Raw genomic sequence first — 24,131 nt, 5'->3', positions numbered from 1 at the left:
TTGGTGGCCCCTTCAGAGAACAGTGGAGCTGTCAGGGCCGGGGCTGTGCTGGGTTTTGCTGGGGTTCTGGCTCAGGTCCTGGGTGACTTCGGACTTGCTGGAACCTAGGCTGGAGCCCTGGTTCCAGCTCTGGGGAGCCTTGGTCTTGCTGGGGTTCTGGCTCAGGTCCTGGGTGGCCTCAGTGTTGCCGGGGCTACCACTTGGGTCATAGAAAGTCTTGGTCTTGCTGGAACTTCGAATCAGTCCCCAGCTCCGGCCCCGGGCAGCCTCCGCCTTGCTGGGTTCTGAGCTCTGGCCGTGAGCAACCTTGGTCTTTCTGAGCCTCTGCCTTGGGCCTCTGGCGGCCTTGGTCTTTCTGGGCCTCTGCCCCGGGCCCTGGGCGGCCTTGGTCTTGCTGGGCCTCTGCCCTGGGCCCTGGGTGGCCTCGGTCTTGCCGGGCTTTTGCCCTGGGCCCTGGGCGGCCTCGGTCTTGATGAGCCTGTGACTCTGGCCCTGCGTGGCCCCTCTCTTGCTGGATCTCCAGCTCTGGTCCTGGGCGGCCTTAGTCTTCCTGGGGCGGTAGCTCGGGCCTATGGCCTCCCTGTGGGTACTCACGTCTGCGGGCTGAGTCTTCAGCACGGAGGAATCCGAGAATGTCGCAGTGGACGTCGTGGTACTCCTGTACTCCAGACAGGTGGTGGACGTCTCTATCTCCGAGGTCGGCAGGGTCCTGACTGCGAAGGGTGTGCCCAGCGCACCCATCAGGCCCCTCCCCCTGGGCGGCCCCAGGAAGCCCGCACCCCAGAGGCCTTGAATGGCTGGCCGAGGGGAAGGCCTGCTAGAGCCCTGCAGCCCAGCAGCCCACCTGCCCTCAGCCACGTGAGCCCTGTCGTCCTGGCCTCCCCGGCACCGGCCACCCCTGCCCTCCGAACCCAGCCACAGCCAACAGCCTGCACTCCGCCCGGCTCCGCCCTCCCCGCACTCGGCTAACCCTGCTCCTCCCTCAGGCCCTGACGCCCTCTCTGACCCCAGCGGGGGGCCGCACGCACCCGCAGCTGTCCAGCGTGCGTCTACACTGTCCTGGTTGTCTCTTTACCTGCGTGCCTTTCCCCATCTGGACCAAAGCTCCCTGCAGCAGGGACGAGCTGTTCCTGCCCGTAACCCGTGTGTGGCAGAGCCCAGCCCGGGGCTCGATGGCTGGCTGACCGGCACTGAGGGAAGGACAGGGCCAGCCGCCGCTACTTTTGCCCCTACCCCGGACCGCTCACACCTGTCCCCGGGACTCTGCTGGGGGCAGCATTCCTGGGGGTTTGGCTTTTGTCCCTTCCATGCTCGTGCCTGGAAGAATTGGGGGTAAAAGCCCCTTGGACATGCACCGGGTTTGTGGGCTTATTTCAGGGAAGGGCAAGGGGGCAGACAGGCCTGCGGGGGCAGTGAGGGGCTGTCACGAGAGCCGGTCCAGGCTTCCCCTGGGCATCACCTCCCTGGGGGCTCAGCACGCCCCCTGCGGACGTGGGATTATACTCCTGCTTTAGAGTCACACGGAGCCCACACTCACACCCAGGCCAGGGAGTCTCTGACCCCGGACCTTTGCCCACTCTGCTGCTCTGGCTCACGGGCCTGGCAGGAGCATGGGGGACTTACAGCCCAAGGTGGAGTCCGAAGAGGTCTGGTCGGGGTAGCTGTCGGACAGGGACCTTGCCTTGCTAGGAGCGGGCTCCGGCTTCTCCTAGGGCGAGAGACGGGCTGGGCAGTGAGGCTGCAGGGAGCCCGGGGCCAGTGGCCGTAGCTCTGGAAGGCCAGCAGGCGTTGGGACCTTCAGCGACTGGTCCCCTTGAGCTTAGAGCTTCTCAGGGCTCCTAGAGTGGGGCTGTGGTGGGGGCAAGGGGGCAGGGAGAGGCTGGGACTGGACAGGATGGGGAGTGGCCAGCCCAGACAGGCATGCTGCTGTGAGCAAGGCAGTGTCCGAGAGGCTGCATGGGCCTCAGCGTCCCCATCTGCAAGATGCAAATTTGTTCAAGTCTGGATAGGCTTCTGTAAACCGTAAAGTGCGGTACCCTGGGGAATGGCCGGTGGGGAGCAGAGGAGCTTCTCCATGCTTCACATGTCTCGTCCCGGTTCATCCTCCCCACACGTCTGGAAGGAAACTCCCGCTACTACCGTTCTCGGACCAGGGAGCCAAGGCTGTGAGCGCCTAAGCAGCCTGCCCAGGGCACTCAGCTAAGGAGAAGCTGGGCTTCAATCCGGGTCTGCGGGACTCCAACAGCCAGGCTGTCGGCCGCTGGTCTCCTCTGGCCTGTCCACACCCGCGGCCCCAGGGGGAGCGGGCAGAGGAGCGCAGCGCTGGCAGCACTAATGCGCAGGCGCCAGCCCAGCCCCTCCCCGAGGGAGGGGCTCACGATGACTTCAGGGGGCACACAGACCGAAGTGTGTGTGTTTTGTATTCTTGTGTGAGCTAGAAAAACGTGAAATTAGCCTTTTCCATTTATGGCCAGGGGTTCTGGGAGCCCGTTCCCTTTGATCGTGTAAAGTGTCCGCGGCACACTGGTTTACATACACGCTGTCCCCAGCCGCGGCGTGGGGAGCGAACTGCGGGGTACTCGCAGGAGAGAATTCTCCACGGCAGTGAGAAGAGCGTGTCACAGACGCTGTCTAACGCAGGGAGCCGAGACCGGGGTGGCCGTGGGGGGGCACTCGGACTGTCCCCTGAAGGACACTCTCGCCTTTGGTGTCGGGTGGCATGGGGCGGGCTGAGGGAGGGTCCTCGAAGGGGGTGGGGGTGGGGCTTCTGGGGAGGGTTCCTTCTGGATGTGGGTAATGATGCCATGGGTGTATTCAGTTTGTGAAAGTTCATCCGACACTTCATTGATGATTTCCGGACTTTTCTATGTTACACTCAATACAAAGTTTCCAGACATGGATTTCATAATGAAGAAAACTCTGGCACAAGCAGCCAGGACACACAGCAGCATTTGTGAGGGTGCGTGTGGGCAAGGTGTGAGAAGGCTTCGCTGGGAGAGGCCTCGTCCCCAGGGGCCCTCCCTCAGGGGGACCCCTTACTGGTTCCATCCGACCTCACAGCACGAGGTCCCCAGCCCACGCCACCCAGCTGAGCGGTGGCAGAGCCAGCCCCCAGCCAGCCCCCAGCCAGCCCCCAGCCAGCCCCCAGCCAGCCTGCATCCCCCAGCCCTGGCTCGGGGTGCATCCCCCACCGGGTGGACCTCAAGGGCTCTAGCGTGCGGCCCACTCACCTCCTCCTTGGGGCCCTCGGCCTCCTCCTCCTTCGGGCGTCCGGGCTTGGCCTTCAGGGCCCGGGGAGTGAGGCCCGGCTCCTCGGAGGGCTCCTGCGGAGGCTGCTGCTGCAAAAGCCGCTCCTGCTTCCACGAGACCTGCAGGGCCCGGGCCTTCTCGCGCTCCAGTTCCCGCCTCCTGAGCTGCCTGCCCAGAGCACGGGGTGAGTCTCCCCGATCCGCCCCACCACCCCCGGGACTGGACAGCAGCCCGAGGGGGCAGCCGGGGCCAGAGGGGCCCCGAGCCCCAGTCACCTCCACTCCTGCTCGAGGGACTCACCCCAGGATGCTGTCACAGACGCTGTCCTGCATCCTGCTTTCCGCCGCCCGGCTCAGCTGCAGCCTGGCCAGCTGGGCCACCTGGGTGCGGAGCACCTCCTCCGTGGACATGCCCGAGAAGAGGTCAGTGAGCAGCGGGAGCAGCTGCCAGGACAGGGGTGACCAGAGTGAGGTGTGGGCCGGGGCAGGGGCCACCAGGGGAGGGGGCTTCCTGGCCCTCGCAGAGTCCCTTTACAGGGCTGAAGAAGGCAGAGTTTATACATTGTTGCTTTTATTTTTTTATTATTTACTTATAGAGCGAGGGGAAGGGAGAGAGAAAGGAGGAGAGAAACATCCGCGTGCGAGAGAGACATCGCTCGGTTGCCTCTCGGCGCCCCCAGCTGGGGACCCGGCCCAGAGCCCAGGCGTGTGCCCTGACTGGGAATCAAACTGGCCACCTTTCGGCTCCCAGGCTGGCACTCAATCCACTGAGCCACACCGGTGAGAGCAAATTGTTGTTTTTAAAGGGCTGGACCTTTTTGCCCCTGAACTATGAGGAGACCATGAGAAAGGAGCTATTCAGAGAGGGGACCCTGGTGGGCGTGACTCCAGCCACGGGCTCCGAAGCCAGCCAGGTCAGAGGCTAACCTTTAAGCGGCGTGACCTGGGCCTGGGGAACTGGCTTCTCCGAGCCCTGCCTTCTTGGCCGGTAAATTGGGAAGTGATAGCGTTGCCTGCCTCGTGGGGCGCTGGAGTGAGCCAGACAGAGTGACCCAAGCTGAAGGGATCAGGACAGTGCCTGGCACACTGTAAATGCTCTGGCGTTAGCAGCTCTTATGAGTTGCTAGGGAACCAAATTTCTTTAAGGGACAGGGAGCATCTTGAGAAGGCCAGGGGTATAGACTCCAGAGTCCGCCCTCCCGGCCCCCAGCAGGAACCCACCTTCGGCTGCTTAGGGTCAAGGAGCAGGGCAGTGACAACATCCTGGCGGGCCCCAGAAACATTGTGCGTGAGCAGCCGGATCCTGGCTCGGTACAGGTAGTACGGAGCCCTCTGGGGGCTGTGCTGGATGGCCATGGAGAAGCGGTTTTCTGCCTTCTGGAACTGCCTGCGAGAGAGTGGGCCACAGGCTGTAGTGAGCTAGGCCACCTGGGGGGGTGGGGAATCGCAGCTTCTGGGCTCCACTGGGGAGTCTGGGGAAAACCGGGCTGGTCTCTGCTCCCTGCCACCATGCCGCTGTGCTCTGCTTCTTCCAGCTACGCTTTTGATGGATGCGGCACTCAAATGCTAATATAAAACCCCAATGTAAGTGCACATTTTTATGATCTTGGATTAGGGAATGACTTTCTGAAAATGTCATACATGTAGCAGCTAAAAATTAAAAAAATAATTGGAGCCCTCACTAGTGTGGCTCAGTGGATTGAGTGCCGGCCTGTGAACCAAAGGGTCACCAGTTCAATTCCCAGTCAGGGCACATGTCTGGATTGTGGGCCAGGTCCTCAGTAGGGGGTGCGCAAGAGGCAACCACACATTGATATTTCTCTCCCTCTCTTTCTTTCTCCCTTCCCCTCCCTCTTTCTAAAACTAAATACATAAAATCTTAAATAAATAAATAAAAGAAAAATAGTCCTGGCCCTGGCCTGGAAGCTCAGTTGGTCAGAGCATCATCCCAACACACGAAAGTCATGGGTCCAATCCCCAGTGATGGCACGTACGAGAATCAACCAATGAATGCGTAAGTGAGTGGAACAATGAGTTAATGTTTCTTTCTCTCTCTCCCTCCTTTCCTCTCGCTCTGTAAAAATCAATTTAAAAATGAAAATAAAAATAAAGAAAAATAGCCTTAATAGCCCCCACTGTTGAGATTTGGGGAAACCAAGACTCTTTTTTTCCTGGGAGAAATTTATACTGGTTCACTGTTTTTGGAGAACATTTGACTATTATATACAATGTTAAATTTCAACACTCTTTTTAAAATGTTTTTATTTATTTATTAATATATTTTATTGATTATGCTATTACAGTTGTCCCATTTCCCCCTCTTCATTCCCCTCCACCCTGCACACCCTCTCCCACCCACGTTCCCCCCTTTAGTTCATGTCCATGTGTCATAATTATAAGTTATTTAGTCTCTACATTTCCCATACTATTCTTGCCCCCCCGGTCTATTTTCTACCTACCATCTATGCTACTTATTCTCTGTACCTTTCCCCCCTCTCTCCTCCTCCCACTCCCCTGTTGCTAACCCTCCATGTGATCTCTGTTTCTGTGGTTCTGTTCCTGTTCTAGTTGTTTGCTTAGTTTGTTTTTGTTTTTGTTTTAGGTATGGTTGTTAATAATTATGAGTTTGCTGTCATTTTACTGTACATGTTTTTTATCTTCCTTTTCTTAGATAAGTCCCTTTAACATTTCATATAATAAGGGCTTGGTGATGATGAACTCCTTTAACTTGACCTTATCTGAGAAGCACTTTATCTGCCCTTCCATTCTAAATAAAAGCTTTGCTGGATAGAGCAATCTTGGATGTAGGTCCTTGCCTTTCATGACTGTAAATACTTCTTTCCAGCCCCTTCTTGCCTGCGAGGTCTCTTGAGAAATCAGCTGACAGTCTTATAGGAACTCCTTTGTAGGTAACTGTCTCCTTTTCTCTTGCTGCTTTTAAGATTCTCTCCTTATCTTTCATCTTGGCTAATGTAATTAAGATGTGCCTTGGTGTGTTCCTACTTGGGTCCTACTTCTTTGGGACTCTCTGAGCTTCCTGGACTTCCTGGAAGTCTATTTCCTTTGCCAGATTGGGGAAGTCCTCCTTTATTATTTCAAATAACTTTTCCACTTGTTGCTCTTCCTCTTCTCCTTCTGGTACCCCTATAATTCGGATGTTGGAACGTTTAAAGATGTCCTGGAGGTTCCTAAGCCTCTCCTCATTTTTTTGATTTCTTGTTTCTTCATTCTTTTCTTTGTTTCCTTCTTCCTTCTGGTCCACTCCATTGATTTGAGTTCCAGTTTCCTTTCCATCACTGTTGGTTCCCTGTACATTTTCCTTTATTTCATTTAGGGTAGACTTCATTTTTTCATCTAATTTGCGACCAAATTCAACTAATTCTGTGAGCATCCTGATTACCAGTGTTTTGAACTGTGCATCTGATAGGTTGTCTATCTCTTGGTCGCTTAGTTGTATTTTTTCTGGACCTTTCATCTGTTCTTCCATTTGGACCATTTTTTTTGTCTTGTCGCGCTTGTTACGTTGAGGGGGTGGAGCCTTAGGTGTTCACCAGAGCCTTAGCAACCCCAGTCGCTAGATTGTGACGTTGTATGTGGGGGCGGGGTCCGAGAGGGAACAATGGCGCTTGCTCTGCTCCCTGTCGGATTTCAGTCCCTTCCGCCGCTCTCCCCAAGCAAACTGGGCCCTTCTGGTGCTGGTTCCTGGGTGGATGGGCCTGTGCACGTTCTAGGACCCCGTGGGTCTCTCCAACGAACTCTCCTGTGAGGCTGGGAGTCTCTCCCGGCACCGCAACCTCCACAGGTGTTCTCAATCAGTGTTTTGAGACTTTATTTCCCTGTGCTGGAGCCCTGGGTTGTGTGGTCTGTCTCACTCCCCAGTTTCGCCTCATTTATCTGCGCTCGAATGTGGGACCGCCTTGTCCACCAGCCGCCTGGTGTGCCGCGCCCCTCCACAACCCGCCACCTCACTGGATCCACCAGCTGCTGCCTTGCCTGCCCAGGGTCCGCCAGCCACCGTTTTGCTGCGACCCCTCTCTGCCCGGTTGCCTGACTCCGCCCCTCCTACTGGTCTGGATGAATGTTTCTTCTTTAACTCCTTAGTTGTTGAACTTCCATACAGTTCAGTTTTTTGCTGGTACTGGTTGTTTTTTGTTTCTAAATTGTTGTTGTCCTTCTTTTGGTTGTGTGAAGAGGCACGGTGTGTCTACCTACGCCTCCATCTTGGCCGGAAGTCCAAATTTCCACACTCTTTAACCCAACGATTTAACCTTCGACAATCTAACTAGAGTGTTACTAGTATGAGTGCATGAAAGCTCATGTCCTGAGTGCTCATTACTGCATTATTTATGGTAAAAAAAAAAAAAAAAACCCGGAAGCACCCAACCATTCACCAGCAGTAGAGTGGATAAATACATAAAGGACAACCCTCCATGGTTCCTCCACAGAGTGGAATACCATGCAGGCAGTAAAGAGAGAATGACGACGTCCCATGTGGATGCCGTCCGTGGGCAGTAAAAAAGCGAGCAAAACACAATTTAGCATGACCCCCCTTTTGTAAGTGACAATTGTTAGGACATGCATTGGAAACAATCTAAAGGAATCTTTCCCAAATGTATAGGGGCCGGGGAGGCATCTGAGGTAGATATTAGAAGAAACTCTCATGTTCTGAATTTTAACTTACTAAGTTTTTTATAAAGAGTACAAGTACCATAATATTCAGGAAAAAGTAAATGATTTTTAGCGGAAATCTGGAAAATAAAATCTATATGTAGGAGACATAACTAGGAGAGAAGAAGCATCTCGACCCAAGGACCCCAACAGGCGGCTTCTTGCCAGGCCCGGCTGGTCCCAGGCCCCGGGCCCCGCCCCCAGGCCTGGCCCCACCCCCAGGCCTGGCCCCGCCCTCACCCGGACACACCTCCTCTTCTGCTCGAAGAAACCCATCTTCTCCTGCAGCAGGGCCATGCGCCGGTTGGTGTCCTCGTCATGCGGGCTCAGCTCTAGCGCCTGCCGGTAGTCCGCTTCAGCAAAGGCCAGGTTGCCCAGCTGGAAGAAGCAGTCTGGGGCCCGGACCCGGCGGCAGGGGCTGAGTGGACCCAGTGTCCCGGAGCCCGGCTCAGCCTGCTCCACCCCCCAGAGGGCGGGGCCTGAAACTGGCGGCTGGCAACCCCGGTGGGCGGTTGCGGAGGCCTTTCTGTGCCTGATTTCTGAGCAGTCCTCAGACAGACTGTAGCCAGTTTGTCGAAGGCAAAGCTTCCCCAAATGTGTCTGTGGGTCACTGGGACTCTTAAATGTTTCCTCTTTCCCTCCTCCCTGCCCTCCTCCCTCGGGGGACCTCAAGTGCCCCGCCCAGGCCTTGGAGAGGCCAGGGGCTCTGGGCCGGCCAGGCCCCGCTCACCGCCGCGGTTGACGTAGAGGCCTTTCTCCTGCTGCTCGCCCCTGAGGGCCTTGTTGAGCAGCAGCACGCTCTCCTGGTAGGCGCCCTGCATGTAGCACTGCACCGCGAAGTCGTTGTAGGCCAGCAGCAGCTGGCGCTGCGCCTGCTGCACCATGCCCTCCTGGTGCCGCCTCATCATGTCCAGGGCTTTCAGGAGGTCCTCCACCGCGGCGTCGAAGTCCTGGAGCCGCCGGTACATGGTGCCCCTATGGGGAGGGGACATGAAGGCCAAAGCGCCGCCACTGACTGGGGTGGCTGGGCAAGCCACTGCCTGCCCTGGGCCTCTGACCTGCGGAGGTGGTGGTGGGGTGGGGGTGGGGGGACCCTGGACCCTCACCGGGTTTGGTCTGTGGGGCCTGTAAGTGCTACTCAGATAACCTGCTAGTCACTAGCAATTTTAATTTTCTCAAAAATAGCTCCCCTCTTTCTTTCGGGGAGCCAGGTGCAGGCCAGCCTTCACACTAAGGCCTTACACAGCACAGGTGTTTCACCCCACGGCGCGTACGGGGAAACCCAGGCTCCAGGGAGTTAAATGGCCCTGAGTCAGGTGGTGAGTCCTTATGGGGCCAGAGTCACACCCAAGTCTTGTGCACCGTGCTGGGCGTGGCAGGCCCGAGGGTCCAGGGTTCCTCGTTACCTGAGGCTGCTCCTGCAACCTCCTGCTGTGATGCCTTGACCCCAGTGGGGATTAGGGAAAGATCGGGAGGGATTACATGGGGAAACTGAGGCCCACATGGATTCGAGAGCTCCCTGAGAGCACTCAGCTGGGCCGAAGGCCGGCGCCTCCCCCGCCAGCACCTGAAGAGGAAGAGGCCGGGGTCCAGAGGGTTGTTCTCAATGGCACAGTCAATGCACTGCAGTGCCTGCTGCAGCTTGCCCTGCACGGCTAGCGTCCTGGCGTCTTGGTGCGACTTCTTGGCCTGGTCCACCATCACCTTGAGCAGCACCATGGCCCCTGGGTGCTTGGGATCCAGTTGCAAAGCGCTGTGCAGGTCTTGATAGCAGAGGTTGGGCTGCAGGGGCGGGGAGTGACGTCAGCGGCACAGGCCAAGCTGAGCCCTACCTGTCCAGCAGGGGGAGGCAGAGCTCCGGGCCGGCAGGGGCCTTTCTCCAGGCGGTCCGGCACCCTGCCACCAGTCCCTGGTGGCTCTGCTTTGCTGTTGTTCCGCCTTTTTTGACTCTGGACGCACACAGGGAACCCTGTGGGAAAATCCCAACCTAGGCCCAATCCCCGCTGGCCCCTTTCCGGACGTGGCCATCCGGGGCGCCAGGCCAGCCGTGGTGGTCTCTACCGAGGAAGGGGATTTGGTAGACTGCCTCCTGGGACGATTTCGGAGAGGCTCACTCAGGGCCAGGGAGGGGTGGCATCCTGATGGTGACCGTCACATCCTTCCTACCTTTTCCTCCCCCACTGCCTCAGCCTTTAAGGCCGAGAGAACTCTGACTAAGAACAGATTCAGGCCTGGGAAAAACATCCCCAGGCAAATACCTTCCGCTGGGTGGGCAGGTCTGTGGCAGTCAGTCAACAAACACTTTCAGCAAGCACGCGTCTCCTACAGGGTAACTAGTTGAAGGGTGGGCAGAGCCAACAGTAGGGACACCAGAAGTCGAGAGGGGACACACGGGAGAGGCTAGGGGTGGGACTTGGGAGCAGGCTGTGGTTCAAGGGCCGCGCCACTGAGCACTGGCTGTGTGGCCTTGAGCAAGCCCTGTACCCTCATCTGTGTAAAGATGACAAGGGGTTGTGTCTCCTGCAGGGGTTATTGTGAGCCTGTGAGATACACATGAGTGAAGCATCGCAAGGGCTGAAGTGGTGGGAGCGGCTAGAGTCCCGACAGTCAACAGTAATTATCGATAATTACTAGTCTCCTACCTGTGAAGGACACTCCCCCGCCGACTCCCTGTGGGACACAGAAGCCCAGCCCCCGGCATAGGGAGGCTCACATTCCAACTGCCCCCAGGGTGCTCCACCCGGTGGACTGAGGTGAACCCCTGCCCGATCCCACCCACCCCCTTCCTGTCCCAGCTCCCAAGCACCAGGCCAGGCCGGAACACCGCTCATCATTCTGGACCCCTTCCTTCCCTGATGCATCTTCCCAGTCGGCCTCTGGGCCCGGCTTCCAAGGATGGTAAACTGCCTTCTTGCCCGTCCTCCCCCGGCCCCCTCCCTCCCTGCTGGATGGCACCTGGCCTCCTCCCCAGGCTCCTGGCCTCCAGACTTGCTCCCTCTGGCAGCCAAGAGGACCTTTCTAAAGGCCACTGCCCCGGGGACACCCTTTCGAGGCTCCTGCTGGCCCCAGGAAGAAGGCAGGGTTGTCCCGTGTTCACCGGGCCCTGCCTGATGCCCTCACATACCTGAAGTCCCCTCCTCCCTTGTGACCCCCAAACTTCCCTTGCCCCCCTAAGCTGTTCCCTGTACTGTCTGTCCCCCTGCCTAGTCCAGGGGGTGTGCCTCCTGGGGGGGCTTAGTACATGTTCCCTGAGGCAAATAAGGAAAGGAAGGGAGGAAGGAAGGAAGGGAGGAGGGAGGGCCCCCTCATCGAATAGATCTCTGAGGCTGCTTTACACTCTCCTGAAATCACGCTTCACGCAACTGTCTGCCCAGGGGCGTCTCCCCTGGGCTGAGTCCTGTGAAGGCAGTGATGGCACAGGTCTCTTACCTCGTGGTTTCCAGGGGCCAGCGCGGGCCTGGCACAGGGCCAGAGTTGAGTGATGACGGAACAGCTACCTGACTGGGCAGCTGAGTGGGCAGTGCAGTCGGGGCCTCTGCCCACAGAGGACGTGCCCCCGCCGCACTGTGGGGAGGCAGCTTCGGGACAGGTGGATGATGGCTTAGCAGCCTTGTGTGATCTCGGGGTGTGCTGGGGGACACCCAGGCCGGGGGGAGGGCTGCCGCCTGCCCCACCCTCCCTGTTCTACCTTCTGGAAGAAGTTATAGAGCCTGGCCCGGAGGATGTAGATGTCAGCATTGGCTGTGCCGTGCTTCACCTCCTCGGTGACGAGTGACAGGCAGTCGTCATGGCGTTTGAGGGCCAGGAGGCAGGCCATGCTGAGGGCAGAGAGCGAAGGCGCCCTGTCCGCCGAAGTGGCAACGCCCAACCTTTGTCATCTGGGGCCCACACAAACTAATGATTAACATTCTCCAGCACGCCAAAAAATGTATTTTGTGCTGATCTGACCAAAAAAATAGGTGTAATTTTGATTCATCTATACTGGGTGACTATTGTGTTGGCTTTTTTTTTTAATCCTTTTTTTTAATCCTGAGGATATATCTATTGATTCTAGGGAGAGAGGAAGAGAGAAGCATTGACGTGAGAATAACATCAATCTGACCAGGGAACCGAACCTGCAGCCCAGGTATGTGCCCTGATGGGGAATTGAAACCGCAACCTTTTGGTCTACGGGACAACATTCCAATCAGCTGAGCCACATCGGCCAGGGCTGTAGTCATTGTTTAACTTGACAGTCCAAGGGAAAAGACGTCAATGCCCCTGACTAAACAGTCAGGTGTTGCATATTTTAAAAATTCTTGCAGCATGCCGCTGGCAGTTGAAAATGTCTGCGCTAGAGGAAGGGGTGCTGGAAAACCAGCGCTGGCAAGGAGCCTCACCATCGGTAGTGGAAGCAGGATTTCTCAGGCTGGAGCTCAGAAGCTTGCGAGAAGACGTGCAGGGCATCCAGAAAGGCACCTTGCTCCAACAGGCACTGGCCCTGGGGACACAAGGAGCAGTCACTTCTGCTTCGATCCCGGGCGCAGCAGCACTCATGAGAGGGCGTGGGCCACACTGGGGTGGAAGGGGAGAGACACGAGAGACAGGGACAGAGGTCTTTAGAGCTAGAGAGACTTTAAGAGTCAGAGACACAGAGATGGAGAGAGATACAGAGCTAGGGAGAGACAGCACGAGACAGTGAGAAATACACACTGGGCGAGAGAGACAGACAGCAATACAGAGACACAGGAACAAAGAGAAATAGCAAAGTCTGGGAGGCAGACAAGAGCAGCAGCGCCAACAGTAACAGGCTCCAGCCAGGACCACTGAGCCCTGTGTTGACAACCTAAACTCGCTATCTCACTGACACTAACTAGCATCCCCCTTTTAGGTGAAAGAACTGAGGCTCAGAGAGGTGAAGTAACCTCCCCAAGGTCACACAGGAAGTGCCTGTACTGGACTCCGGACCCCAATAGACAGATTAAGCACGTGCTTTGGGTGTCCCAAATGTTTCTTTTCAAGAACTGCATAACTGGACATGAAAAACAAAGATATCAAAGTTGTTAAAATGGAAAAAAAGCAGGACTTTTGGTATTTACGGTTTAATATTTTTTCTTCTTGCAAATGGGGCCAGTATTACCTTTTTAGTGCTTAGATCTCTAGCTTCTCGGTCTGTACTGTCCAACCCCAGAGCACAGCTGCACGTGGCTATATGTAAATTTCATAACAATGGCAGACAATGAAAAAAAAACTTAGCATTTCAAGGGCTCAGCAGCTGCACGTGGCTAATGGCTACCAGGTCAGAGAGTGCCGAGTCGATCATAGATCAGTGTCGAGACTGCAGGAAGTTCTGTTGGACCATGTTACAAATCTTTACCCAGCCCTGGTAGTCAGCCTGCAGGGAGGTGGGAGAGGTCATGAGAGGGCCAGCAGGTGGGCGCACAGACACGGGGACAAGGAGGTCGCAGGCAGTCAACACTAGTCCCAGGAGCAGGGGAAGGCCCCTAGCGGGAGGGAGACCCCGAGGGCCGGGGTGTGAGGTGGCGCCGAGGCACCTGCAGGTAGAGCACGAAGGTGAGGCGCTCCAGGAAGCTGGTGTTCTCTGGCTGGAAGGAGTAGGCCCTTCGCAGGTTCTGGGCGGCCGAGGAGAAGTCACAGAGCTGGATGTAGGCTTCCGCTCTCAAGGCGTAGAAGTCTACCTGAGGAGGAGGAAACACGCTGCTGTCCTCTCCCCACAGTTCGCCCTGAGGCTCGACACTCAGTTACCGGCAGGGACTTGGTGGCCCCGAAGGGAGGGACCTGGAAGGTGCGACAGACGGTGAGGGGGGAAGCGTGTGCCAGAGACTGCCTGTGCCCATCCAAACCCTGCCCTCACCAGCTGGGAGTCCAGGTGGAGGGCACGGGAGAAGAACAGCACGGCCAACTCCCAGTCTTCTTGTTCCAAACACTGGTAGCCTTGGAGGTAGCTGTAGGGACAGGGGGCACAGGCAGAGGGGCTGACCCTGGCCTTGACCAGCCCAGGGCATGCAGCTGGGGCTGTGGGAGTGGGTGGGACACAGTTGGGTGGAGAGACAGGAGTAGACAGAGATTCTTGGAGCTCATCCGGGCCAGCAGCCTTTGATCCACTGAGGCAGAAGAGCCCTGTTACATGGGTGAGTTCACTGAAGCCCAGAGAGGGAGAGTAACTGGCCCAAAGCTGCACAGCATGTCAATGGCTGGGCAGAACAGAAACCAGGGACCCTGGGACGAGGTAGTCACTCACTACTCCCTGACTTTTAAGGGCACTGTTATCCCAGTGACCGTTGTTTTTCTCTCCTCAAAGCTCTGGAACACCTGGCAGGTCCCAAAGATGCGCTGGAGGACCTCCTGTGGGAGTGGAGTCCCCTGGGACTTTTGGACGTGCTGTGAGGGAGCCTGTTCATGCCACGGAGGATCCTAGAACCAAGGGGCAGCAAGGTGCGGCAGGCCTCCGAGAGGACCCCCTCCACTTGCACACTCTGGTCAGGTGTGTTACAGGAAGGAGGAAGGGTGGCAGGAGGCACACTCAGCGTCTGGTGCACTCCCAGCCTTACTCCCCTTAGGGATGTTCTGACCCTCTGCACTCCACCCCGCTCCAGTCCTGCCTCTCTCCTATGGTCAAAGTCAAGGGTCAAGATTCTCAGGCTCACACTGCCTTCTGCTCTCTTCCTGGTCCCCCTCAGCACCCTTCTCCAGCTGACACCCAAAACTCTGTCTCCGGCTCAGACCCTGTCCCAAGCTGCCCGCTCCAGGGGCCTGCAGCTGCACGAGTATCCTGTGTGCGCCCACACCCAGCAGGTCAAACTGAGCCCCTCACTTGACTTCTGCTCTAGCTTTCCCATCTCCGTAAGCCCACCTTCTCTGCCACCCAGAGACCCCTGTCCCATGAGTCCTCAAGTCCTGTCTGTCCCACTTCCTAAAGATCTCTTCGATCCCGCCTCTTCTCCCACCCTCTCATCGCGGCCAATGCCATCTCTGCCAGGACGCCAGCATCGGCCACGCCTCCAACCTCCCCACTGGCCACACGTCCAAAGTCCTCTGTTCTCTGTATGGGGGCCTGGCATTTTCCTGAATTGCACAACTAAGCCTGCCTCTCCCATTCTTAAAACCTTTCCTGTGAACTCAGTATAAGTCTCTTCTCTCCCGACCCTCTGCCTGTGCTTTAGCTTTCTCCCGCACCTCTCTGGAGTCTGTCATGAGGCCCCTTCCAGGAAGACCTGCGGGACTGAGTGGGCTACCTCGCAGCCCTAGCCCACACGTTGCTAGGCACCCTCTCCACGATGCCCACAGGCTCCGCCCTTTGGCCACGCCCCCGGAATCCAAGGGCCGTTCCCCCACCACACACACACACACACACACACACACACACCGAGGGCTGTCTGAGCCAGAAAAAGAGTAACAAAACTTTTATTAGGTGGGGAGACTGAGGCTTCAATGTGTGGAGGACTTGCCGGTTTCCGCAGCGAGACAGGACCACAGCACACGACAGAACAAGGCTCGCTCTTCCCAAACCCGAGGTAATGCAAGGGCTCTTCACGTCCCACAACAAACCCCGCCCAGACGCAGTGACGCAGCGCCACGGAATGCCGGGGCGCCCAGACACGCCCCCGCCCGCCACTTCCGCCCCTCAGGAGCATGGCGGCCAGTGGCCCGCCCCGGATTGGACGCTGGTGGCAGGTGACGACCACGGTTGGTCGAGGGGTGGCTGACGTCAGGGGAGGGCCCGTGAGTGGGAGCAGCATGCCGCCGCCCGGCCTCTGGTGCGCGGGGCTGCGGCTGAGTTGCGGCATGAGCCAGTGCGTTTTGGAGCCCCGGCTCCCGGGGAAGCGGTGGCTGGTGAGTGGCATGAGGGGCGGCGACGTAGGGGCCCCCGGGGCCTAACTCCAGTTTTGCCACTGTCTCCTGGGCAAAGCCCCGTCCCCCCCTCCCCCAAATTCCCTGTCTCAGTTTTCTTATTTAGAAATGGGTCCAATACCCGCAGGGCCCCAGACTTCCAGGATCTCTGCTCCCGCACCATGGCGCCCTGCCTGCGCCACCCACGGGGCACGTTTCCCACCCAGACTTCTGGAGTCTCCAGGGTTTCCGGGCTTCCTTTTCGCGACCCTTTCCCACTCTGTTCCTGCTTTCTATTTCCCTTCTTCTGCTTTGGGTCCCAGGGGCATCGTGAGATAGAGGGTGGAGAGAGTTGTCGGGCCTCAGTTTCCCTGGTGCCGCCCGCAGGTGGCTGGCCTGGGGAACCCCGGACTGCTGGGCACGAGGCACAGCGTGGGTATGGCAGTGCTGGGGCAACTGGCGCGGCGGCTGGGGGTGTCTGAGAGCTGGGTCCGCGACCGTCGCTGCGCCGCCGACCTCGCCCTGGCCTCACTTGGGGATGCCCAGCTGGTCCTGCTTCGGCCGCGGCGTCTCATGAATTCCAATGGGCGCAGCGTGGCCCAGGCTGGTGAGTTGAGAGTACCAGGGGCAGGCCGGTCTCGAGGGCGTAGGGGCCAGAGGGTATTTTGGGGTGCGGCGGATGGGTTCACCTCCAGGTGCCAGTTGAGTTCTAGCTGCCGCGTGGCTTCGGGTATTGTGGGTGCGTCAGTTTTTTTTTTAAATGTGAAGTGGGGTTAATTTCGACCCCTCCACATGGGAGCTGTGAGTTGGGAAAACGCGCTCTGGGCAGATCAGCATAACCGGGGCCACCTTTTCCCTGTGCCAAGCCGAGCTGTTCGGGCTGACTGCCGAGGAGGTCTACCTGGTGCATGATGAGCTGGACAAGCCCCTGGGGAAGCTGGCTCTGAAGCTGGGGGGAAGCGCCAGGTGAGGCCCTGAGCCGGTCTGTCTGGGATAGGGAAGTTGGCCTCCCAAATGGAGTGGGGTAAGCGGGCTGACCCCAGCCTGGGCTGGGAAGGGTGCGGTTGAGGGGGTTGCTGTCGCAGGGAGGCACTGACTGCTCCTCCCATATCCTTGAAGGGGCCACAATGGAGTTCGTTCCTGCATTAGCTGCCTCAACTCCAGTGTGAGTCCACCCCTCTGTCCTGCTCTGGGTCGGGTGGTTGGGCGTGGGGCCCTAACACTCCTCACCAAAGCCGCCTGGGCCCCTCTGCTTCTCCACAGGCAATGCCACGGCTGCGGGTAGGCATCGGGCGCCCGACGCACCCTAACGCGGTGCAGGCGCACGTGCTGGGCTGCTTCTCCCCTTCGGAGCAGGAGCTGCTGCCTCCATTGCTGGAGCGCGCCACAGACCTGCTCCTGGACCACATCCGTGAGCGAAGCCAGGGGCCCTTGTCAGGCACCTGACACCAGTGGACGCGGCTGCCATGCCCACACACCCGGCCACGCCCACAGAGGTGCCACAGCAGCCTGTGGTGTCTACTTTTTATATAGCTGGTCTTGGCTGCTCCGGGCCTTCTACCGACTGAAGGGGACTGTGGCTGGACGGGTCCATTCTTGGGGTAGGCAGTCGGTCTTCTTTCCAAGTCTCACTTAGAAAGTAGGGAAACTTCAGGGCAACTGAACTTTTTGATCATTTTTGGGGGATCAGAGATGTGGATCTGTAAGATTGAAGATGCCTGCTTGGAAGCTCTTCCGGGGGCTCCTGCCCTCCCCTTCCCTGTGGAGGAGGGACGGGCCCTCAGGGCCCAGCAAGCCCCCTTCCCAGGGGCTGTGTGGGTGTGCCTTGGCCCAGGGAGGCCTTGCCACACCTTTCTTTGGCTCATTTCACAGGCGGGGAAGTGGAGGCTTGGAGAGGTCTAGCCACGTCCCCAGGGCTACACAGCTGCCGTGTGGCTGAGCTGTGATAGGCACCCAGGGCGGGCCGCCATCTTGCTGTCCCCGGGGCTCCGGGTACACTCACCTCCCCGTTCCTGTGTGAGTGGAGTGCTCTCATACGGGTGGCGTGTGACAGCAGCCTCAGGTCCTCAGGGTTGGGTGGGATGTGGGCCCGTCGGGGCACCAGGCCCAGGTCTCCCAGCTGGTAGCGCTTGATGGCCGACAGCTGCTGCTGCAGAGACCTGGCCTTGGGCCACTGGGTGCTGCACTGGGTGCTGCTGTACTGGCTGCGGGGAGGGCGCCCGTGTCATCACCTCCGTTTCATGGGTGGGAGAGCTGCAGTTCAGAAGGGCTTCGGGGAGCCCAGATTCTGGCCCAGGGTCATTGAGGACAGCCCTTGGACATGTCCCGTAACTGCTTCTGGGGTCACACGAAGTCACTCACCTCTCCTTAGGGCCCCGGGACTGGCTTTTCATTGGGGACCTTAGGCCAGTGGCTGAGCCGAGCATGGCCAGCAGCTGCTGTAGCATCTGCCTGTGCTGCAGGTGGTACCCTACGTCAAAGTCGCCGTCCTCTTCCTCTGGTGGCCTCTGCCGGTAGGGGTCAGGGTGGGCCCGTGGGGGGTCAGGCCCCTGGTGGCCCCAACACCCACCTCTGGTAACTCCAACCCCTAGTGCCTGTCTCCACAGTGTTCCCTGGCTGTGGTGGGTACCCACTCTCCAAATGGGAAGACTGAGGCTCGTGGCCTTCCAGGGAGCTCCAAGAGGGACTCCATCCAGTTCTTTCAGACCCGCAGAATCAGATAAGGACAGACTTGCCAGGAGTCTCCCAGGGGAGAGTTGGGGCCTCCGGCCCTGGCCGGGGCTTCTCTGCATGGCCCAGCTACCTGTGGGCAGTTCCTGTCTTTGATCTGCTCCCCCCCACTCCCAACTGTCACCCACTTCCCGTTCACCTGCAGGATGTCCTGTAGGAAGGCAGCGGCCTGGTCCAGGGCCGTCTCCAGGCTTGCCCGAACCTTCCGCTCTTCGGTCAGCTCCTGCTGCAGCTGCTGCGCCTTGGCCTGCTGCAGTTCCGCCTGCAGGTTCAGCTGGTCCCTCTGGCACCTGGTCCCGGACCAGATGAGTCAGTCACCTCCCGGTTCCAGGGCGATGGGCCCTGACGTTGCCCTTTAGCCCACAGGGACCCTCATCCAGCCCCAGGCCTCAGCCTGTTTGACAGAGGAAGCCTTGAGGCCCCTCTGGAGAGGGGAAGTCACTGGCCTGTGTCATGTGGCCATGAAGAGATGGGCTCCCGCCTGCTCCCACCGCTCCCCCCTCTGCGGGCCACACCTCAGGGCCTCCTTGTCCTTCTGCAGCTGCAGGAGGTTCTGCTCCAGCTGGCTCAGCAGGAGGCCCAGCTGCTCAGCCTCCTCTCTGCCCTGCTGCTCCTTGCGGCACTTCTGGGTGAGCCTGAGGATGACCTGTGGGAGCATACAGGTGGCATGCCTGGGCCCACTGCGGGCCGCAGCCAGTCCCGCTCCCCCAGCCCCAGACTCCGCCAGGGCGCCCACCCCACCGCACAGAGAGGCCACCTCTCTGGGCAGCAGTTGGACAGAGCCCCCAGCTCTCCGTGTGTGGGTTCCACTCCAACATGTTACGGGGCTTGCAATCAAGTCAAGAACAACCAGAGCTGGGGCCAGCACCCCGGAGCCCCCGCCAAGAGGGTCCGTCCCCTCACAGCTGCCTCCCTCATGACTCTGCTCCAGGGCAGGGCCCCTGTGGCCCCCCTGCGGTGAGGGCCTGGCCAGCTCACCTGCCGGTAGTCTCTGCGGTGTGTGGCCATGGCCTTCACAATGTCCTCCAGCAGCTCCAGCTGTTTGGACATCTTGTCCCGGGTGCCCTTGAGCTGGTCGTTCTCCTGCAGCAGCCTCATGCCGTGCCTGGAGACCTTGGACAGCTGCAGGGTCACTGTGTTGTTCTCCAGGATGGCCCGCTTCGTCGTGTCCCACATCTGGTCCGTGGCCACCTTGCGGAACTCGGTGGCCACCATGTTCAGGCGCTGAATGACTTCCTTCTTCACTCTAGTCAGGACGGGGGAGGGGAGGGGGTCGGCAGAGCGGGCGCAGACCTCAGGCACCCCCGTCCTGCGTGGGGGTTCCCGGAGCATGCAGGGCCACCTCTGCTCTTCCCCCAGGAGGGGCGGGCTGTGGGCGGCAGGCTGCTCATTGCACACCCTGGTACCTTTCGGATTGTAACCAAATCAGTGTATTACCCATGAATGAAATAAACATGACGTAGTCCACAAAACATGGCAAAAGGCTGTTCAGGGATTCCCTCATGCCAGCACGAGGACCGGGGCTGGGGAGCGTGGTTATTTTCTCCCGCCCTCCACAAACCAGCCAGGATTGCGAGGAGAAGCACGGGGCAGGGAGCCGAGGGGCTCGTGCAGCACCCCCGGTCAGAAGCCGAGGCAGACAGGGCTGAGGACTGGGCTGTGCCTGGCCCTGCTGACGGAGGCCTGCAGCACCTGGCCTGCCCACCTGTCCTTGTCCAGCACCGACTTCTTCTCCAGGTTGTACACATAATCCTTGAATTCTTTCTCCTGCATCTGCAGCTGGTCCTCCAGCGACGTGAACTTCTCCATGAGCTCCTCTTTCTGCAGCCGGAACTCCTCCAGGGCTGCCAGCTTTCCCGCTGCCCCACCACAGGGCACAGGCCTAGTGAGGGGCTGCCTGGGAGTGCAGGTCCCCGGGGTGGGGAGGGCCTGGGGCCATGCTCCTCCCTCCACACTTCTGGCCAGCCCTGGGGTTTCTGGCGCAGTGGGGCTGGACCCCTGCCCCACACCCAGTTACCGCCTTGGTCTGGAAAGTGCCTTCTCCCCTCCGCTCATTTTAGTAAGACTTGTTCGGGTTCCGCTTCCTAGGCATGCCCCTCCACTCCCCTCTTGTGAAAGCAACTGACAACAGCTAATGCAAGTTGAACACCTTCTCCGGGCCAGGCACTCATGCTGTCATTAAGCCTCAGAACAGCCCTGGCCATCTAGGTGACCTTGGCCAAGACACTTCACCTTAAAGTGCTTCCCAACCTATGAAATGGGGGCGATGATATTTCCTGCCTCGTGGGATTGCTGGGACAAGGATGGAAGATAATGTGTTGAAAGCAGCACATGGCTGTTATTCAAGGTAGACGTATTATCCCCGCTTCCCAGGTGGGAAAACAGGGTCAGAGAGGTGCTTGCCCAAGGCCACAGACAATGCGGTTGCGCTAGGACTCGAACCCGGAGAGCCAGAGCCCTGGGCTCCCGGCCACTGTGGCGTGTGCCCTCCAGCCCCTCACCAATGATGATGTTCTCCGAGGTGAGCTGGTCTTTGGTCTCCTGGAACTCGTGCCGCACCTGGGCCAGCTGTGCCTCAAAAGCGTCCTTTTCTATCTCCTTGGCCAGCTGCAGGCTTTGGAGCTGCTCGTTGAGGTCGGTGATCTCATCCACCCGCTGGTTGAGCGTGCGCTTGAGGAAGGCCACGATCTCCTTCTTGTTGGTGGCCAGCTGCTCGAACTCCTGGTGGAACAGCTTGTCCTGCACGGCCAGCTCATCCCACTTCCGCTGGTACCTGCGTGGAGGGCAGGGCAGGGCGGTGAGCCAGGGGCTGGGTGAGCCAGGGCTCTGCACCTGGGCCGCACGCCGCAGGACTCGCCCACGGAGAGGCACGCGAGGTTCCCCCCGGGCGGAATCCAGCCTTGTCTCCCCCGATCTGCACTCCTGGGCACAGCCGGGGTCTGCTCAGGGCTCCACGCTCATCACGTCATCAGAATGTAACTTCCAGGAGGGCAGGGCCTCCGTCTCTGGGGTCCACAGCTATGTCCCCTGCACCTAGGACAGTGCCTGGTACATAGTAGGTATCCAGTGTGTATTTGTTAAATCCTCAAAGCAATCCAGAAGGAAATCGGTACTGTGAAGCTGATACCTATTTTACAGAGGAGGAAACGGAGGCTCAGAAGGATGAAGAAACTCCTCGTTAGCAAGTGGCAAAACCAGAACTTGCACTGGCATCAATCTGACCCCGGAGTCGAGGCTCAACCACAACGCCCACGGCCAGCTGACCAGCCCCGCGCTCTCCCTGCACCTCTGCCCTTGCGGCCCCAAACCTTCGCACCTGCTGCCCTCCTTACCCTCGCCCACTGGGTCTGACCTCCTCAGTGGAGCCCTCTTGGCCCTGAGTCATATGGTGACCCTCTCTGGTGCCCTTCAGTAGGTTGGCCCTGGTCCCACCGGGCCGTCAAGAGCTGGTGTGTCTGTCTTCTCCATGGGGCAGACCGCTGACCCCCCTCACCACTGTGTTCTCGGGGCCTGGCGGAGGGGCGTGGCCAGTACCAAGTACCGAATCACTGTCTCCCAAATGCACGTTCCCCAAACACATTCAACCTGGCGTCTGGGCCCGAAGGAAGCTTCTGAATTAAGAGTATCATATAACTGACTTACTGGTTTCCAGTGGAATCACTGGTGGAAGTTATTTGGAAGGGTGTTTTGCTTCACTATTTGCCCAGCCACCATCTTTTAAAGGGCTGCTGCGCGCTCAGCTGCGCAGGGCACAGAGGTCGGGGCCAGGGCTCCCACTCTGGCGCCTCTCCCTCCTGAAGGTGACTTCCCCTCCCTGAGCCCCGGTTCCTGCACCTGAGCCGCGGGCGTGATGTTCGTGGTTCTGCAAGAACACAGAGCCCGAGATCACAGGACCCACCTGGCGTACAGGAATGACTCAACATTAGCTGCATCTGCAACACGTGGGCAGGAACCACTGCCTGCCTACTCACCACCAAAGCTGTTTGTATTTTAAGCAGCATCCTGAGACTTACCGTATTTTGCTGTGTATAATGCACACTTTTTGCCCAAATTTTTGAGGGAAAAATAAGGATGCACATTATACACGGGTGGTACTAATTCCATACCTATATAAAATTTTAAAAAGATTTTATTTTATAAAGAGGGGAAGGGAGGGAGAAAGAGAAGGGGAGAAACATCAGTTTGTGGTTGCCTCTTGTGCGCCCCCCACTGAGGACCTGGCCCACAACCCAGGTGTGTGCCCTGACTGGGAATTGAACCAGCGACCCTCTGGTTCACAGGCTGGCACTCAATCAACTAAGCCACACTAGCCAGGGTTATATAAATGTTTTTAATTATTTAATTTATGCTTATGCATTATACGTGTAACTCTAGAAAGCAATAATGATATCTGTACACAAAATAATATCCTGAAATATGATAATCGGGTTTGTTTCTGAATATAAATAAATACTTGAATTAAAAAATTAAAACGAAAGATTTTTTCCCCCTGAAAGGTTGGGCCAAAAACGTGGGCATGCATTATACACGGCAAAATACGGTAGCTAGTGCATTTCACTGGGAGGAAACTTAGTTTGAAAGTAAGAGAAATGGGCGAGCAGAATGTGTCTTGGAAGAGTCAGAGAAGCCCCTCCTCCCTGGCCCACCTGGCACAGTGGCCAGCCCTGGGCTGAGCTTCCCACAGAGCAGGGGCAGCCCCCACCCCTTGCCCGCCTGCCCACCCACCGAGCCAGCCTGTCCTCCAGGTCTCGGATCTGGATGTGGTAGAACTTCCGAATCTCCTCGACTACAGTCTGGTCCACGGCCGCGCCGGGATCCTTCTTGCCGCCTTTCTTCTTCTTGACCTCGAGCTCCTTGGCCCCCCTGTTTGCCTTCTTTTTCGGAGCCATGGCTGGTGGCCACCCCTACTCCAGGGCTCCTTTAAAAGGCCAGGTGGTTGCTAAGGAAGTTGGTCTCATACATAGCAACAGACAGAGGGAGTGAGGCAAGGCTTAAAGGGGCCCTGCCCTCTCCCTGGCAAGGCTGGCATGGTCAGTGGCCTCCACCTCCAGGGCTGGCAGCATCTCCAAAGAGGCCTTATGCTGGGGTGTCTCAGAGACGAACATGCCAGGCTCTTGGCGCACTCTTTTGGGCTCTGGGGAGAGCCCTTTCCCCCCAAGTGGTAGTAAGTCATGTGGGAATATTACAGTGGGCCTGCGCCCTAGAAATCACCACCCTGCCCCTTTGTGACCAGAGGAGGCTGGTCACCTGGCCCCCAGGTCAAGAAGTCCCTCAGACCAGCTTAATTCTTTGGTGATGGGGCTGCCCAGAATCATTCTCTCGGTTCCCCCAAAGCAGGGTGGGGAGGCAGTGCGGGAAGAAATGGATGTTTATATTATATTTTTTTTATCCGAGCCAAACTGATGACATGCTAGGGTGCAGCAGCCTCTCTCTCACATGCTCGAAATGGACGTGTTACATAGAGGCTCCCACACTGGGGTCCCAGGGCGGCCCCATGGAAGTGCCCCACGTGCCCCACGCTGACGCTGGCAGACAGAGGCCTGCTCTGTAGCTCTGGCCTGCAGGGGGCGCTGCAACGGAGAAACCGCTCTTCCCCCCATGCTAGTGGCCCAGGCACTTCCCGGACAGCGGCAGGTCCTCTCCCTCCCTGCTGTC

At 58.2% G+C, this 24,131-nt stretch overlaps 3 protein-coding genes across 3 annotated transcripts; 1 reads left to right on the top strand and 2 right to left on the bottom strand.

The window, feature by feature from the left end:
- Positions 1-12: 12 nt before the first annotated feature.
- Positions 13-15,655, bottom strand: TTC16 (tetratricopeptide repeat domain 16). Its single transcript, XM_045845911.1, has 15 exons — positions 15,365-15,655; positions 14,158-14,330; positions 13,771-13,861; positions 13,451-13,594; positions 12,296-12,396; positions 11,605-11,734; positions 9,484-9,698; positions 8,647-8,891; positions 8,167-8,308; positions 4,470-4,635; positions 3,550-3,692; positions 3,231-3,417; positions 1,624-1,708; positions 513-713; positions 13-446 (listed from the first exon to the last, which is right to left on the bottom strand). The coding sequence occupies exons 1-15, from the start codon at positions 15,653-15,655 to the stop codon at positions 13-15; spliced, it is 2,748 nt and encodes a 915-aa protein (XP_045701867.1).
- Positions 15,634-19,948, top strand: PTRH1 (peptidyl-tRNA hydrolase 1 homolog). The gene is made up of 5 exons (XM_045846449.1): positions 15,634-15,749; positions 16,134-16,353; positions 16,613-16,712; positions 16,866-16,911; positions 17,010-19,948. Exons 1-5 carry the CDS (start codon positions 15,654-15,656, stop codon positions 17,190-17,192), a joined length of 645 nt encoding a protein of 214 aa, XP_045702405.1. The 5' UTR covers positions 15,634-15,653; the 3' UTR covers positions 17,193-19,948.
- Positions 17,375-23,365, bottom strand: CFAP157 (cilia and flagella associated protein 157). The gene is made up of 10 exons (XM_045845910.1): positions 23,198-23,365; positions 22,311-22,338; positions 20,978-21,415; positions 20,182-20,335; positions 19,455-19,722; positions 18,992-19,122; positions 18,616-18,766; positions 18,108-18,253; positions 17,749-17,926; positions 17,375-17,446 (listed from the first exon to the last, which is right to left on the bottom strand). Exons 1-10 carry the CDS (start codon positions 23,363-23,365, stop codon positions 17,375-17,377), a joined length of 1,734 nt encoding a protein of 577 aa, XP_045701866.1.
- Between the last annotated feature and the right edge of the window lie 766 nt (positions 23,366-24,131).

Source organism: Phyllostomus hastatus, unplaced genomic scaffold (genome assembly GCF_019186645.2).
Source record: "Phyllostomus hastatus isolate PE091 unplaced genomic scaffold, TTU_PhHast_1.1 phas_contig_495, whole genome shotgun sequence".
In the NCBI taxonomy this organism is placed as follows: domain Eukaryota; kingdom Metazoa; phylum Chordata; class Mammalia; order Chiroptera; family Phyllostomidae; genus Phyllostomus; species Phyllostomus hastatus.
Note: the sequence above shows the minus strand (reverse complement) of the source record. Positions and strands in the feature narration are given on the sequence as shown.